The sequence below is a fragment of the Ursus arctos genome, unplaced genomic scaffold, assembly GCF_023065955.2.
Source record: "Ursus arctos isolate Adak ecotype North America unplaced genomic scaffold, UrsArc2.0 scaffold_32, whole genome shotgun sequence".
NCBI classification, from domain to species: Eukaryota; Metazoa; Chordata; class Mammalia; order Carnivora; family Ursidae; genus Ursus; species Ursus arctos.
This window is the reverse complement of record NW_026623008.1, coordinates 21,294,543-21,311,091: the sequence shown is the minus strand read 5'-3', so window position 1 is coordinate 21,311,091 and position 16,549 is coordinate 21,294,543. Positions and strand designations below refer to the sequence as shown.

Here is a 16,549-nt window from a genome sequence, read left to right as displayed (position 1 = left end):
TGCCTTTGAAGTCTTTTATTCCTAGTATCATACAATTTTTTGTGCTTGTTGATTCATCTCCCGAATTTGTATCAGGCTTTTTTTTTTTTTTTTTTTTTTGCTAAAATTTCTTTCTTGATTAAGAGAAGTATCAGTTTCCGAATGCTAGGATGCACATTTGTAACTGAGCTTTGTATTGTGTTGTGAAAGCCTTTTGTACTGTTGTCTGGTTTTGGCATATTGTCACATTTCTATTGATAGACGTTCCAAAGTTCTCTGGGAAATGTGGGCTCAAAACTCTGTGCTACTGTATAGACCATTATGAGGGCTAAGGTATATACAGTATAAAACAGAAGGACTGTGTCAATGGAGAAATGAAACCAAACTGTCAACCAGAAGATGAAACCAACAAACTGTCAAACCAAACTGTCAACCGTCATTTTTTTACCTTTTTATGGCAAAATTGCATTATGGCTAATGAACTATATAGCAAAAATGCTTGTGGCAAAGATGCTTATGGCCTAAAACCACCAGAGGTGTGGGGTTGGGCCATTCCAGTTGCCCCAGCTGAGTCTCTTGCCCACCCCTGTGGTTCAGAGGATGAAGCTTTGTGATTCATAGCTTCTGAGGTTAGGAGGAACAGTTCTAGAAAGAAAAAGATACCAGGCAGGAAAAAACAGTAAAAGCAGTCTACTAGAAGCTCTTTTCTTCTCTGAGATCAGAAAAGCTGCCAAGAAGGGCGCCTGGGTGGCTCAGTCAGTTAAGCATCCAACTCTTGATTTCGGCTCAGGTTATGATCTCAGGGTGGTGAGATCCAGCCCTGTGTCAGGCTTCGAGCTGGGCATGGAGCCTGCTTGGGATTCCTCTCTCCCTCTCCCTCTGCCCCTCCCCCCCCAAAAGAAAAGAAAAGCTGCCAAGAATGGCCCCACTCTCCCCTGCAGCCCCACCTGGCAGTGGAAGAGCCTAGCCATCTGAGCAGAGAGCTGCAGGATTCACTGTATTGAGAGGGAGTGGTGCTTTGTGCCAGCCCCTGTCAGACACAGTCTCTGCCCTCAAAGTGTTCTTGTCTGGGGATGGGGAACCCAGGAATGGCAAAACAACACTTCACACAATATAAGCTAGTAAGCGCTGTGAAGAGAGGGTGGACACAAAGGCAAGAGCCCCCCATCTTGGGAAGCATGAGGAGAGGCTTAGTGGTGCTTGAGCTCAGTCTGGAAGACTGAGTAGAAGCACAGCCAGTGGGCTAGGTGAGGAAGGGCTTCCAGGCAGGGAGTGCAGTGTGTGCAAAGGTGTGGCGGTGGGAGAAGGCATGGCACTGTCAGAACTGCAGGGTGTGGCTGGGTCCCGGCTGGCCCGAGGGAGACACCAGATGAGGCTGTAGAGGTGGGGGGGCCCTACTCGTGGAGGCTCACATCTATGGTCAGAGAGAGCCCAAGGAAGAGTTCAGAAGTGTGAGTGGACCAGACTTGGGCACTGCAGAGAATGTTCTGGAAAGGCAGAGGGTGGAGGCAGGAAGCCAGTAAGGAGGTGGCTAAACAGTTCAGGCTTCACATGAGAAGGGTCTGAACAAGGCAGTGCCATAGGGCCTGAGAAGACAGGATGGAATTAGGGGCTAAAGGAACAGAAGTCGGTCACTAGATTTGGAGAGAAGAATGAGGGGTGTCTGCCAGAGGTGCAGGTAATCGCATGGGTGGAGGAGGTGGGTGTCAGCCAGAACGGGGATTTCTCCCTGGACAAAAGGTCAGTCTTTCCCACCAGGTGCCAAAGAGCATGAGGATTTTATAATGGCTGGGACTATAATCGACTCCATTTAGTCAGCAAGCATTTCGTGAGCCTTTGCCGTGTGCGGGGCTCTGGCAGACAGCAGTGAACAGACGTGGTCTTTCTTCTGGTGAAGGCTGCAGGTTAGTAAGAGTGACTGTCATTAAACAGAGCAGTCCTCAACTGGCCAGACCTTGGCCATCCTTCATGGTACTGAGCTATGCCCATAGCCAGCATTTCTCCCACAGGCAGCCAGTCCCCAGGGAGACTGAGCCAGAGAATGTGCGGACTGACTTACTCATTGGAAACGCTCAAAACCCTCCCGAGGCAGCAGTGGCCTGGGAATCCCGTTCCACTGCCATAGGTGACCTTGTTGAAGCCACAGCTACTTTGAGCCTCAGTTTTCTCATCTCTACAATGCAGCTAACAGTCGTTGCTTGGCATATCCCAACTCAATCGTGCAGCTCAACTGAGGGAAGACACAACAATTTTGACAAACTAAGTTTCTGTACGCATTAGATCAGGGTCAGCAAACTTTTTTTTGTGAGGGCCAGTTGTAAATTTTTTAGGGTTTGCAGGCCATACTGCCTCTACTTAGCTCTGCCATCCTAAACAGCCATGGACAATACCTAAGAAGTGAGCATGACTATGATCTGATAAAACTTGGTTTACAAAAACACGTGGTGAACCAGGTTGGGCCCATGGCGGTAGTTTGCCAACCCCTGCATTGGATGGTAGAGATGGTTAAGGGCCAGTTGCGCCAGAGTGAGGAACGGAAGTCCTGAGAACTAGGGCGTGGGACTTAGGATCAGTAAAGAAAACCACGGGACATTCCACATCTATGTACTAGGCACAGTGATCATCTGTACAAATGTCATTGCGTTTAACCTTCACACTATGACATGAGTGTCAAAAAAGGTGCAGTGATAATTCTAAGTTGCACAAATCGTTAATGGCAGAGCTGGGATTTTAAAACAGGTTCCCCACTCCTAAGGTCTAAGGGTTTCTACTTTAAAACCCTGAAAGCCCTTGGTTCTGACCATGGGCACTCCCCTCATCCCACCCAGCTTCTCTTAAGAAGAGGATTAGGGTCTGCCAAGCCCCAGAAATTCATGTCAAGGCTAGATTTCCATTGTCGTGCCATCAAGGGGAATTAGAAAACATGATTTCATGCATAGGGGACCCTACAGTAAGCATCTAGTGCAGAGTAGATACCGTACGTGTTGGCAAGATAAATGGGGGCCATGGTTATGAAGATGGCAATGAAGATTTGAAAACCAGGCTGGGTGGAGAGATTGCCCAGGTACCTCCTAGATTCTAAAGGAACCCTTCAGTTTTCCAGTGTCTTGTCTTCTCAGCCACAGATCTACTCTGGGACTGACGTAACCCTTAACAAAGTGTGTTCCTGCCTCCTTTCTCCACTGCCTGGTCCCTGAAGCCCACATTCTCTCCCTCCCTCCTACAACACAATTACTAGTCACCTAGGCTGTCCCCTCCTCTCCACACCTGACCATGTGGTGCCAGGGTACTGGCACTGCTAGGCGAATCCTAGCAACTGGGTGGGTGCACACACTCCAGAGCTTTGGAGGCATAGGCCAAGGACCCCTGAGGCCCACAGCCACCAGACACTGAGCCAGCAAGGCTCCAAATAGTTTCTCTAAGGTGACCTAATGAGTATGTGGTGGAGCCAAGGCTTGAATCTGTGTCTGTCTGACTCCAGGTCTGTCTTCCTCGCTCTGCTTTACATGGGATCCCACCTGCATGGGTGAGTACCTGTCAGACGGCAGGTTGTAATCCATTAGCAAAATCGATCTAGGGGATTGCAAACAGCATTTTTTTTTTTTTTTACTAAAATCAGAATAGAATCATGCATCACACATGGTAGGATAAATAGTGTTCCGTGAAACTTTGGTTTCTGTTATATGTATGTGTACATACTTATATATGTGAATGTACTGAGTGACACCATAACTCATGGTTACTCCAGGTCAGGATCATGAAAGTCTGGGTGACGTTCCTCGCCCAAGCCACTTGAGCCAGGGCCCAAGCCTATCTTCCCATCACTCTCTGCCTTGCAGTGGGTATCCTCCCAGTGTGTATCCTTCCATCTTCTGTCTGTCCTGCCTCAGAGCCTCTGCATATGCTTTTTCCTCTCCCTAGAATGTTCTGGATGTACTCTTTGAGTGGCTGGTACCTGTATCCTTTAACTCTTCGCCTGCACCTTCTCAGAGAAGCTGTCCCTGACCCCCATCTCGAGTAATTCTCCCCAGTGTTACTCTCTGCCTCTACAATTTGTAGTTAGTGTTTCTGCTTGTCTGGTTCTTGTGTGTTCTCCACTGGAATAAAACTCCATGAAAGGACGGAATGCGTCAGTGCTGTTCAAGCACCTGGCTCACAGTAGGTGCACGCTAAGTATCTGCAGATGGAAGGGGCAGCCCAGATTGGCCAGGCAACTTTGGGCAAGTCACTTCCTTGGTTTCCTGCCCTGTTGAATGAGGAGGTTGAACTCCATGCCCTAAGGGCCTTCTCAACACTGACGTTTTATGATTCTTTTGTCTGCAACTGGAATGTGGGCTGGAGGGGTTTTTTTCGTCTTGTTTGTTTTCTTTTTAAGATTTTATTTATTTGACAGAGAGAGACAGCTAGAGAGGGAACACAAGCAGGGGGAGTGGGAGAGGGAGAAGCAGGCTCCCCACTGAGCTGGGAGTCCGATGCGGGACTCGATCCCAGGACTCTGGGATCATGACCTGAGCCGAAGGCAGATGCTTAACGACTGAGCCACCCAGGCGCCCTGGGCTGGAGGTTAATGATCATTTTTCTCCACTTTATAGGAGTTTGTCATTTCCCTTCTGTCATTTGATTTGTGCAGCAGCTCTTAGAGGAGGCCCGTCAGGCTCTTCTTGCCAGTGTCGTTTACATAATAGGGTAACCAAAACTCAGTGACTTAGGAATTTGCTCAACTAGCTGGCCAGCAAAACCTAGGCCTTTGACCGCTACTTTCATGCTTTTTTCCGTAATACCACCCAAGTCAACCTGCCCTCGATGAGGAGAAGAAGGACTGAGTGGGAAAATGGGGGCTTTCACAGCTTCTCTTGCCCATGTCACGACGTTACTCAGAGTCTGGTAGTTTCAGATCCTTAGGCACCTGCTGGGCAGCATGAGCTACGTCTAATGGTAACTAATGTGGGAAATCTACCTTACGTAACTATCATGAGGACTCACAGAGATTCAAAAGGACTTCACGACCTTCCTTTTTCTCTAAGTGGTACTTGAAAGCTGACATCTTAGGCACCCGTTTACTGAGGAGGGTGACTTGGGGCCAGGTGTGGAGAGGGATCCTGTCTTACTAGCCTGGACTCATCCCCTGACTCAGGAACCTGGCGGACCGAGGCTGTGTTCAGTGAGGAAGCACTGATCAGCGTTCCGAGTGACCTCCCTCTTCAGAGTGCTGCCACCCTGAGCGTCAATCCCTGCACGGCCTACAGGATGTTGATGGACTTTGAGCAGCTGCAGCCAGGTAGGAGCCCACAGGTGCTGGGAGCAGGCTGGGATCTCCTGACTGGGAGGGGACCCAAATCCTGACCCAGAGACCGTGGGGACTTAACCTGTAAGGGGCTGAGAGGAAGCCAGGCCCCCAACCCGAGTGAGTGTGTAGTTGTTGCTTTTGCTTTGTTAGCTTGGTTCCTAGAAAACATGCTGAAACCTCATGAGGAGAACACTCTGGATAACCGCTGAAGGATCGCATTCCCTAGAGCTTGGGATGGAATTCTGTCGTTCAGCAAAAACATGGAGCTTTGCTAAGCTCTGGGATACAAAGCCAGACAAGATAGACACAGTGCCTGTGTTTCCAGTAAAATGCTGAACTTAGTAATTCCACTCAGCATTCATATGACACTTTCCAGTTCACATAAGTGCCTTTACATGCATTAAACCTTCAAAGCAGTGCAGTGAGGTTGGTATGATTGCTAGAGAGCTCGGGCCCCAGGCAGAAAACCTGGGTCTGAACCCCAGCTTCACCTCTCACTGTGAACTGACCTCTCAGATCATCACATGTGTCACCCATAAGATGGAGAGTAAGGGGTTGTGAGGGTTAACGGAGACACTGCAGTGTGACACTCAGCGCAGCGCCTGGCTCACAGCGCGGTAACTCTGCACTATTTTAGTATTCTTCCTGTTCAGAAACGAGGAGACTGAGGTCCAGAGAAGGAAATTGCTTACATGAGATCACTCAGCAAGGAAACGACAAAGCCAAGTGTTCTATTCGGGGTTGCCTGAAAGCAGAGCCTGAGACAAGGACTGAGGGTGGACAGTTTGCAGGGGGAGGTGATCCCAGGAAGCAGAAGTGAGGGGATGGGGAGAGCGAGATGGAAGGAGGAAAAGTCAGAGAAGGCTGATTACTACTGTGGGCGAGCAGGGCTCAGTCTTGCTGGGAGGGGGCCTCTCAGGACCTTCATGGAACCCACCTCACAATTAGCCTCCCATTGACAGGAGGCTGGGCTCATCCCCATCGTTGGAGGGTCACCCTGCACACTGTGCATGTCCAGGGGCTAGAGAAATCGCCTGGTCTAGCTCTGCCACGTGGATGACGACACTGGGGCGGAGATGCTGGAGCACGATAAGCTTAGGTAGCCACTGCTACTCGAGGCAAAACCAGTCCAGCTTCCCGCGAAGAGAAGTGCAGGTCCTCACAGCTGTGCCAGCTGTCGTGGGAGCCTTTGGTGGAAAAAGCGAGCAGGTGACCAGGGACCTTTGCCCAGGTCCTGGTGCAGGAGGCTTTTTGGTCACCTGCATCTCATCCTGTCAGGCCTCCTCTGCTTTGGACCGCAGCTGGACATCAGGGCATTCTGACAGCTCCCCACCTCAGCAGCCCGTGGTGCATCTCTCCACTTGCCTGCCTCCGGGCAGGTGTGGCCTGGGCTAGATCCGTGTTTTCTAAGTTGTCATACCGAGCCATAGTGAGAATTACAGCTTACACTGTAATCCAGTACATAGATACATGTGAGTATGTATATGATGGAAACCAAAGTTTCATGGAGCAGTATTTACCCTTATTGTGTGTGGTGCACTATGTTCTTTCTAATTCTATTTTCTGGAATTTTAACCAAAAAAAAAAAAAAATGCTGTTTGCAAACCACTGGGTTGATTTCATAACCCACTAATGGGTGACAGTCTATGTACTGACTCCTGGCTACAGAGAATGGGCATTCTTCCAGGAACTTCCCCGTGTCTGCAGCACCGGATCCCTGCATTTCAGATCACATTTCAGGCATAACAGAGCACCTTCCTGGACGCAATGGCCTCTGACTAATGAGGAGCATCCTGATGGGTGCTCCCAGGACTCCTGTCTCATGGGGAGTAAACTGAGGTCATGACCTGTCCCATGTTACGGTCAGTTACAGTCAGTGAGGGGAGCTGGGACTCACACCAGGTCCGTCTCATTTCAGAGCCCACGTTTTCCCCAGTATGCCATGCTGCCTCCCCCATTGGCTACTTCCAAAGCCAGGCCTGAGCTTTGACCCCAGACTACCTTTAGGACCCTGTTTCTGGAGGTGCGGGTTTCTCCAGCACAGTTCTAAACCCATTTCAAGGCAGTGTGCCTGTACTAAGCAGCACAAAGGGGGGATATAGCGTGGCCGTGCCCTCAGGAAGCTGCAGGCTGCAGGCTCTCGCCAGAAATGGACCTATGCACCACCAAGTGTAAGCCAGGGCACACCACCTGCAGAGTGCCGGGGGAACACACACAGGGAAGATGGGAAGGAAGCCACGCCTGAGCTGTGCTTCAAAGGGTATGTGGGATTTCAAAACGAAGGAAGAGAGAAATAGGGAAACATTGCAAACCATGGAAATAGCTTAAGCAGAGATATGAGGACCTAAAAATCAGGAGGATGATGAACCATATAAAATCATTTACACAGTGGGGTCTAAATTATATACAGTGTGGACTCTGAATTGTCAAGCCCTGGGAGGCACCGTGGGTGTTGTGGAATTTTGGGGGGCATTGGGAGAAGAGTAAGCAAGACTCCAAGGTCTGAGAAGGCTCAGCAGCCAGGTCCTGGGTCATTTTGAGCCTGAGGACTCCCCTCTCTTGCCCTACAATAGGATCCCAGGCAGGAAGCGCTTGACCTGTTACAGGTCTCCCGGGCTTGACTTGGGTCTCTTCCTGGCTCCACAGGAGACTGTGTCATCCAGAATGCGTCCAACAGTGGAGTGGGGCAAGCAGTCATACAGATCGCCACGGCCCTGGGCCTGAGGACTGTCAATGTGGTCCGAGACAGGTGTGTGGGGAGACCTGATCCCAGTGCAAGCGACTTGGGCCTTCCGCCCCACCGCCGCCCCCCTCCCGGCCCCCGCATCCCTGCAGGTGCCCCCATCTCCACCAGAGGGCGCCCGTGCATAAGCAGTCCGCCGCCACCGCCTGCCCGAAAGGAGGCCCAGGCGGCCTCTGGCTGTAGGATGAGCAAACATCCCAAATGTAAAGGGAGAGCAGGAAGGAGGTGAAGCCCGCCCTTGCTGAAGACTTTTTGAGAGTTTTTGACACTCTTGTGATAACCCATGATCTCAAAGCCATAGTTCGTATTTGGGAATCCCTGAAGCTGTTATTCCTACTGTGAACTGTCTAACCCAGGGCCCTTTCTTCCCTTGCATCTGTGCGGCACTTTGAACGGCTCTAACTAGGGATGTGAAGGAGATGGGGCAGGCTTGTCATGTCTGTTTTACGGTGAGGAAACAAGTTTCAGAGAAAGGAAGACACAGCAAGTCAGTAAAGGACTTCGCTCCCTGGCTCATGCTCTTTTCCGCCATAGCATCCAGTTGACTTTAGCCTCACTGTCAATGAACGTGGCTGTGTCTGTCATGGAAGTCCAATCTTAGGAGGAGAATCGACGCTCACTTCCCTTCCCTGTCCCCTCAGTTGTGTTAACAAAAATTACTGTTTGTCTTGGCGAAAGAGGCCCGGAGCCACTCCTGGGCTGGAGTGTGTTTGCACAACACCCTGAAGAGCCCCTTGAAAAGCGTGGGGGAAAGGAAATGAAGTTTCTTGTTTCGGTAGGCAAAGTCAGGAAGTGAAATGGCTTCTCCCTGAGCCAGATAGTTTCTCGCACCTTTGAGCTGGCGAGGGCTATAGAAATCACCCCGCAATGCCAGTGAGGGAACTGAGGCCTGGAGGTACTGGGATGTAATGAAATCAGGTAGCCAGCCCCTCCATAAGGCCTGGCTTACACTCAATCCCAGCTTTCCACAAAAAGAAACTCGTGTTCTCACAGCTGTGTTGGAGGAGTCCTAGGAGCCTATGGTAGAGAAAGCTAGCAGGTGTGACCAAGGGCCATGGATTGTGTTTGGTTTCCAGACCTGACCTCCAGAAGCTGACTGACAGACTGAAGAGTCTGGGAGCCGAGCATGTTCTCACAGAAGAGGAGCTAAGAAAGCATGAGATGAAAAACTTCTTTAAGGTACCTAGGATGAGGGGCATTGTTCCTTCAATCCATGCTCATCTCCCTGGAGAAAGCTGACCTGCTAGAAAGGCTGGGACTGGCCCCGTTGCTCCTCTCCAGATCCTCCCTTTGTCTCTGTGGAAGGGTAAAGCCCATTCCCTCAGCCAGGGGACGGAATGCATTAAGGGCCCGGGTGCTGTGAGGGAGGCAGGAGAGACAAAGTTCAAGAAACCCTGGATGGTGTATAGGATTGAATGTTTGTAGTGCGACACCTCAGCCCTCACAGCCAGTGTGAATCTCCGAGCTGGGAGAGGACCTGGGGAAGCCGAGGCACAGGGAGGGAAGAGAAAGGAAAGCATTTCCGAAGCACCCTCCTTACATTGTATCTGATAATCCTCACAAAAGCTCTGCAAAGTAGGTGCTGTCTCTTTTCTAGGTGAGAAAACCAAGACTCAGATGAAGGATTCTACCAAGGCAGACAGTTACAAGTCGTGGAGTCAGGGCTCTCTGAACTCACAGCCCCTTAACTTTCCAGAACTTCCACCCCCAGCACACCCAATAGGTGATCAGACCACATCTCAGCCTCCTTCTTCTGAGCCCTGGAGTGACCAAACACACACACTCTCAAGAACACATGCCTCTTAACGTTTCTGAAGCAGGAGATCAACACCTCCCACATAAACTGAGTTGTAAGTGCAGACAAGAGGCGCACTCGGGCGAACTGAAGTCCTTCGAAAAGGAATGTAGACGCCCTCCATCTGTTCTTTCCCGGAGAGGAGTTTTGAACAAAATTCCAAAACAGGTAACAGGATTAAGTTGATAAAGCAAAGGTCCTCCTTGGGCAGAGTTTGAAGGCACGAACGTCCCATTTTCTTCGCACCCTCCCTCTGACACGGCACTTGGGCCAGGGAAGCGCTGTTTGTAGCGAGCTTCAAAGCCCGCGCTTACAGCAGCAGCTCCCTCACTGCAGCCTCCTTATTTTCCAGGACATGCCCCAGCCACGGCTTGCTCTCAACTGTGTTGGCGGGAAAAGCTCCACAGAGCTGCTGCGACACTTAGCGTAAGTCCCTCAGCCCTGCAGGTGCACTTGGCCAGAGCTCTCCAGGCCTTTAGCTGGGAAGACTGTTAAGTGACCAAGTCCCAGTGGCCAGTGCGAGCCAAGGCCAAGTCAGCATAACCCTGAGCAGGAAACTGGGACCACAGTCCTGTCCTAGTTATCCAGGCACTTCCTTTCTCAGCCGCCTCCTTTACCAATGACCAAGAGACCCCGGAAGGAGATGGCTAAGCTTTCTGTGAAAGGGAAATAGTTAAGGATTCATAACTAGGGGAATCTTAAAAAGTCCCTTAGTCTTAGTTTGTTAGCTTTTGAATTTTTTATTAGATTTTAAAAATAGATTCTAATTTTAGAGGTAAAATGATGCTCTTAAAACATTTTGAAAGCATGTAAGGATGCAAAGGATGGGGTACCTGGCTGGCTCAGTTGGTGGAGCATGCCACTCTTGATCTTAGGGTTGTATGTTCAAGCCCCACGTGGGGTGTGAGATTACTTAAAAAATAAAATCTTAAAAAGAAAAGTACAAAGAAAAAATTAAGCACAAAGGGTCCCTATCATCCCACAACCAAGGGAGAGAAGCATTGTTGACAATATTAACAGTGCATGTCCTTCCCTTGTTTTTTCTGTTAACATAAACTTCTTGAGCTGAGGGGCGCCTGCAAGGATACTTTCCAACTAAAGCGGGAATCCCCGCAACATTAGTTGACACACACTTGCTAGCACTCACTAGCTACTGGGTACAGAAATGGCTGAGACACTGAGGGAACTCTAGGATTCACGGGCTAGATGGGAAGATGGGTCATGTGGTCAAAGAGCTGTGCTAGCCATCACTGAGCGCTTCCCCATGCACCAGACTGTGCAGAGTGCTTGGCTTACCCCCCCGATGACCACCCAAGCGAGGGATACTATTCCCATCCCCATTTACACAAGGCCCCGAAAGGGTAATTACCTCGCCCCAAGTTCTGGGAAGTGGGAGGGCCAGGCTTAACGGCAAGTTACTGTGACTGCTGAGCACACCCTTCCGCCCAAGTTCAGGGGGCTCCGGGGCAGCCTGCCATCCCCACAGCACTCGCTCACTGTAGGAGGAGGCCTTGAGCGGGCATTCCCAGTGAAGGCCCTGGAGGCACCAAGCCCCAGCTGTGCTACTTACTAGCTGTGGGCCTGTGGAAAGTTAGACAATACATGAAAAATGGTCCAGGCCTCCGTCTCCTCGTACAGGTTAGTCAGAAGGTTAGTCCAAGGACACCGAGGTGATGCACAAATTGCTACACAGGTGAGAGGTGGCCTTCAGTTTTCTCACTGTAAAGCCGGAGTGATAAAAGTGCGCCTCTGCGGTTACGGGAGGCTTCACCAAGCCAGTGCACGTGGAAACGCTCGGACCTGTGCCCGGCGCCCAGAAAACGCCTAGTGAACATGAGCCGTTCTGATTAGAACAAGTGCAGTGCAGGGGGATATGGGGGGAGGCTTGATCCCCCCCAGAAGCTACTTTCTGGAACAGGTGTCAGCTAAAGGGAATTTAAGATCAAACTACCCACCAGCCTCCCAAAGAATCAGCTGCGTCCCACAGCAGCTTCTTCCATTTTGTAGATCACAAAGCACCCCCTCACCTGCCATCATCCTCCAACAAAACTCCGAAAAGAGCCCGGGAGTGGGGAGGGGAACACAGGTTAAGTCGAGCTTGGGAAGTCCTAGCTTACTTTTTTTAAAAAACCATTTGAGCCTCTCCTTTGATGGCTGGGGCGGGTGCGGGTGAGAGACAGCAGGTCCTGGCGGGCCCCGCCTACCACGAGAGGGCAGCCGCCCGCCGTCCTCTGCCCCTCCCACACCATTCCCAATGTGTGTAGCCACCTCATCTCACTGCTCCTTTGAGTCGGCGCGGACAGGTGAAGGGGGGGGGGGGGTCTGCGCCAGTGTCTGCGCACTGCCCAAGGCCGCACATCTAGGAGTGGAGGGGAGCCAGGACTAATCTCACGTGGCCTGGGCTTTTCTCAGCAGAGCACGCTTCTTTGCAACACTTCATCCAAGCCCGACCGGGTGGTGAGACCAGTGAGTTCCCAACTCTGGCTCAACATAGTGTCATCTGGCGGGGGTGTTTGTCGGTCGACTTGAATAGAGATCCTTGCTTCCTGATTCATTAGCTCTGGGTCGGACCTCAGAGTCTGCAGTTTTTGAAACCTTCCCAAGGATTCTGAGAGCCAGGTTCAGGGGCCAGGGTTGGAATAGAAGTGTTCTGGCAGGACTGAGTAGGGCTCTATCTCCGCCTACTCCCACTCTGTTCTCTCTGGACTCTTCAGGCCTGGGGGAACCATGGTGACCTACGGGGGAATGGCCAAGCAGCCCGTCATAGCCTCTGTGGTAAGCTGGTGGGGGAGGCAGGCGTGGACACAGGCCTGGATGCCGCAGTTGTCCAGACCCACAGGTGCCCTTGTCCCTGGAGGGAGTCTACCTCAAGCAGCATCTGAAGTGCTTGCCCTCAGAGCCCCAGGTCATCCTTCTTGTGTCCACAGAGCCAGCTCATTTTTAAGGATCTCAAACTTCGAGGCTTTTGGTTGTCCCAGTGGAAGAAGGACCACAGTCCAGGTGAGTGGATGCTGGCCCCATCACCAGGGGTCACACGAGAGGGCAGTGCCAACTGCAGAAGTGACCCGCCATCCCGAGGCCTGGACAGGTGACGAGTTCCCCAGCGCCACAACAGGTTGAAGGAAAATAGCCTCTAGCTACAGCTGCGGTCAGCAAATAGGTACTGGGCTCGACGGGGCTGGTCCCAGGGGTGGCAGCAGTGAACAAGGCAGACACTGTCCCCATCCTGAGCAGCTGCCAGTGGGGAAGAGACTGCTGTGGAAGACAGCCATGTGCAGAGAACAGACCCTGGAGCCAGCCGGCCTGGGTTCAAATCCTGCTCCCACCACTGGGAGCCACTAGGGATAGGTTTACCCAGCCTAGCCGTGGGACCTGGACAAGTTCCTTAACTTCTGTCTCACTTTAAATATCATAGTTGTCTAGATATTGTTAGCCTTTGGAGGAGGAAACTGAGGTTCAGAGTGGTTAGGTAGCTTGCCCAGTCTCCCCACGTAAGGAGTGGTGCAACCACAATGTAAACTCGTCTCTTTGACTCCAGAACCTAAGCCAGTACGCCATCCTTCCTCTAGTGGACGACTGGCTGCCCAGAGTGTGTCCGCCCCACACACACACACACTGGGAATGAAGAATCACGTGGAGTTTTCCAAGTGAAGGGGAGGAAAGTGGTGGCATCAGTGGCTTGTTTCAGGCTGGAAAAGTAGCCTGTGGAAAAGCCCATCGCAGGGAGTGGGGACCTAAACAGATAGGTTGTGACCAGATTATGAAAGGCTTTACAACCCTTCTTAAGGAGCTGAGACTCCATCTCAAAGGCAAATGAATAGCCACCGAAGTGTTCTAAACAGGGGACATGATTAGATTTGAATATTGCATGAATTGATGTCTATGAAAAACCACTTCTCAGCTGAGGCCTTCACTTCTCATCTTCCTGAAGGCCCTGGGAAGGGATGCTGGGGACCTCAACTTGTGGGGTTCTAAGGGAGTCTGGGCTCTCAGGGAAAGCTCCTTTCCCTGAGCAAAGCTCATCTGTTCCACATCGGCGGCATGCCAGGCACACCCACCCCCTCCCTGTGCCTCTTCTAGCCGCCCTGCCTCAGAGTACTCCTGCCCCTCCCACCATTCAGGACTCTCGGTTCCTCCCCAGTCAGGTTCTGTGGGTCTGAGCCCTCATCGCCACCACTCTGCCTGACCACCAGCTCCTGGGGCCACTCCCCATGTTCCTGTCCTACCCCACCAGGGATCAGGCTGCCTCCACAGCCTCCCTATCCCTGGTCAAGCCTGGGCTCTCGAGGCTTTCCTAGAGTTGAGCGCCCGCTCCTGCCACTGGAGGCAGCCCATGCTCTGTCTTGACGTGCCCTGCCACTGCACCTCTGACTTCCTCAACTTCCCACAGCCCAGTTCAAGGAGCTGATCCTTACGCTGTGCGGTCTCATTGGCCGAGGCCAGCTCACAGCCCCTGCCTGCTCCGAGGTCCCCCTGCAGGACTACCACCGTGCCTTGGAAGCCTCAATGCAGCCGTTCGTGTCTTCAAAGCAGATTCTCACCATGTGCTAATGGCAGAGGAGCCGGAGTGAGGTGGGAGGGAAGACAGATCGGCAGGACTGGTTTCTGGCGCCTGGGTCAGGGCCCTCTCAGCCTTTCCCAGGCTGCCCTGTCCTCACCTCACCGTCACTTCTGACCAAGAGGGTTGTGAAGCCAGCCAAGGCTTTCCCCAGTGCCAGCCCCAGGGTATCTAATAAAGTCAACTTCCTAAAAACAAACACATACAAACCCATAGAAGTCATCCCTGTCAAGAAGGCCCCTCATTGTGCACCTGCCATCCCCCAGCACTAAGAAGCCCCCTTGCCCATCCTCCACTTGTCCCCCAGCGATGATTTCCTGGCCACCCTGAAACAAAGCAAGGGTGGGCACTGGCAGGTGCAAGAGCCAGTAGGACGCAGTCTCCTCCCCCCGGCTCTCCGCAGAGGAGCAAAAAGGAACGTCTGACTCACTCTGGGTGGTGTGTGGCTCAGTCGGGCAGGAGGAGGGTCAGCTACACGGGAGAATGAATGGCAGGCTGAGGAGCCAAGGAAATGGGGTCTCAGGTGGCTGGACCACCCTACAGAATGCCCATTCTCACTGGGAGATGGTTGTTATACCAGTGCTTCTCAGCCTGAAGTCATTTTACCCCCAGGGGACGTTTGACTGTCTGGAGACATTTGTAGTCATAGTCGGGACAGTGCCGTTGGCATCCAGTGGGTAGAGGTCGGTGGTGCTGCTCAAACCTGTGGTGCACAGAACATTCTTCCCCAACGAGCGGTTACCCAGCCCGGCATGCTGTGGTTGAGAAACCCAGCATTAAGCCAAGAGCCCACAGCAACTGCCATGGTGATACGTGCGCTAAACCTGTGCGAAGTACTGTGAGACCATCACTGAGGGCTTGTCCTAGGCCTGTGGTCAGGGAGCTTTCCTGACACGAAGCTTAAAATGGGCTCTGAAAATGAACAGCTTTATTCAGACAAAGAGAAGAGTTTGACATTCTGTGACTTTTTGGTGTTTGCCTTCTGATCCACTCACACAGAGCAAAAAAACGAGAGACTTTGGAATGTATTTACTGGATACCTAGTATGTGCTTGAGGCTAGGGATGCCGGTGATGAGGGAGGGGCCTGGCCCTCTCCGTGCTTAGCCCAGAGCAGGGGACAGACCTTCCCAGTATACTAATGAGGCCACTGACTCGGGTGTTCGGAGGGCCATGGGAACACAGCCGCTCTGCCGGAGGCTTGAAGGAAGGCTTCGTGGAGGTGTCATCCACAGTAAATCTTGAAGGCCAGGCAGGAAAACATGTACCAAGCAAAACCAACAGCACATGTGAGAGTTTGGAGGGCTGGGAGCCTGGCTCTGCCACCTGAGGCGGGGAAGTGTGAGGATTGAGGTGAGAACTGTGAACAGAGGTCAGAGCAAGAAGGTTCGAGAAGTCAGCACTTACCTCTCAGAGCAGGGGAGGCACAGAGGGATTTTCAGCAGCAGAGTGATGGGGAAAACTGGCTCAGGAGGCCAGAATACACTCAGGCTTAGTCGCACGCAAACATGTATGCAGCCCCCAGCATAATGCTCTTGCCTTTGGGAGCATCTTCTGTGTCCTCTGGAGAAAAGGACTTAGCTTCAGCCCAGGGTTGGGGAAGGTCTGCAGGTGTCCTCTGGATAAGAGTTGCTACCTTGTGCACCCAGTCTCAGAATCAGCCCAAATCTGCCTGAGTCCCTCCTGTCCTCTATCCTTGAGGTTAGTGGGATAGCTGACTTGTACAGATGGTCAACATGGGCAAGTGAAAAAAGGCTGAGAGGGTGGGAGAGGCTGCCCAAAGATACAGGAGTGAACAGTTAAGATGAGGTTCTTCAGGGGCCGGGCGGGGGTGGGGGGGGAGTCCACCATGTTGGGCTTAGGGGGAGTGATGAGCCTGCAGCCATGGGGAGAGTGCAGCCCCTGGTACAGACTCAGAGGAGGCAGACAGGGAGGAGGAAGGTTCATAACACCATGGTTAGAGACCCCGTGGAGGGATGTGCAAAACGTCCTGAGAACAGTAGCTCTAGGGGTCTGGAGATGACATTTGGGCTGTGCTTTAAAGGATGATTATAGTTTTCTCAGGCAGGGAAGGGAGACAAGAATAAACTAAGGGACCAGACTAAGCTGTTATAGAGGCAGGACATTTATGTTAGAATCTTCTCATTTCCCCCAAATATCCATTCTCTTCCTGAGAATTAATGCTGAAA

The 16,549-nt window shown here is 51.8% G+C and overlaps 1 protein-coding gene across 3 annotated transcripts in view; it reads left to right on the top strand.

The window, feature by feature from the left end:
- The window catches only part of MECR (mitochondrial trans-2-enoyl-CoA reductase), a 30,161-nt gene extending 14,837 nt beyond the window's left edge, over positions 1–15,324 (top strand). For 2 of the 3 annotated variants that reach the window (XM_026516850.4, XM_026516853.4), the window contains exons 4-10: positions 5,114–5,257; positions 7,913–8,015; positions 9,086–9,188; positions 10,157–10,230; positions 12,519–12,579; positions 12,732–12,804; positions 14,195–15,324. In XM_026516850.4, the coding sequence (XP_026372635.3) occupies positions 5,114–5,257; positions 7,913–8,015; positions 9,086–9,188; positions 10,157–10,230; positions 12,519–12,579; positions 12,732–12,804; positions 14,195–14,355 (719 nt within the window). In that variant the 3' untranslated portion in view covers positions 14,356–15,324. The remainder of the gene's footprint in view (positions 1–5,113; positions 5,258–7,912; positions 8,016–9,085; positions 9,189–10,156; positions 10,231–12,518; positions 12,580–12,731; positions 12,805–14,194) is intronic. The other variant, XM_026516852.4, reaches the window with a different exon arrangement.
- Positions 15,325–16,549: the final 1,225 nt, after the last annotated feature.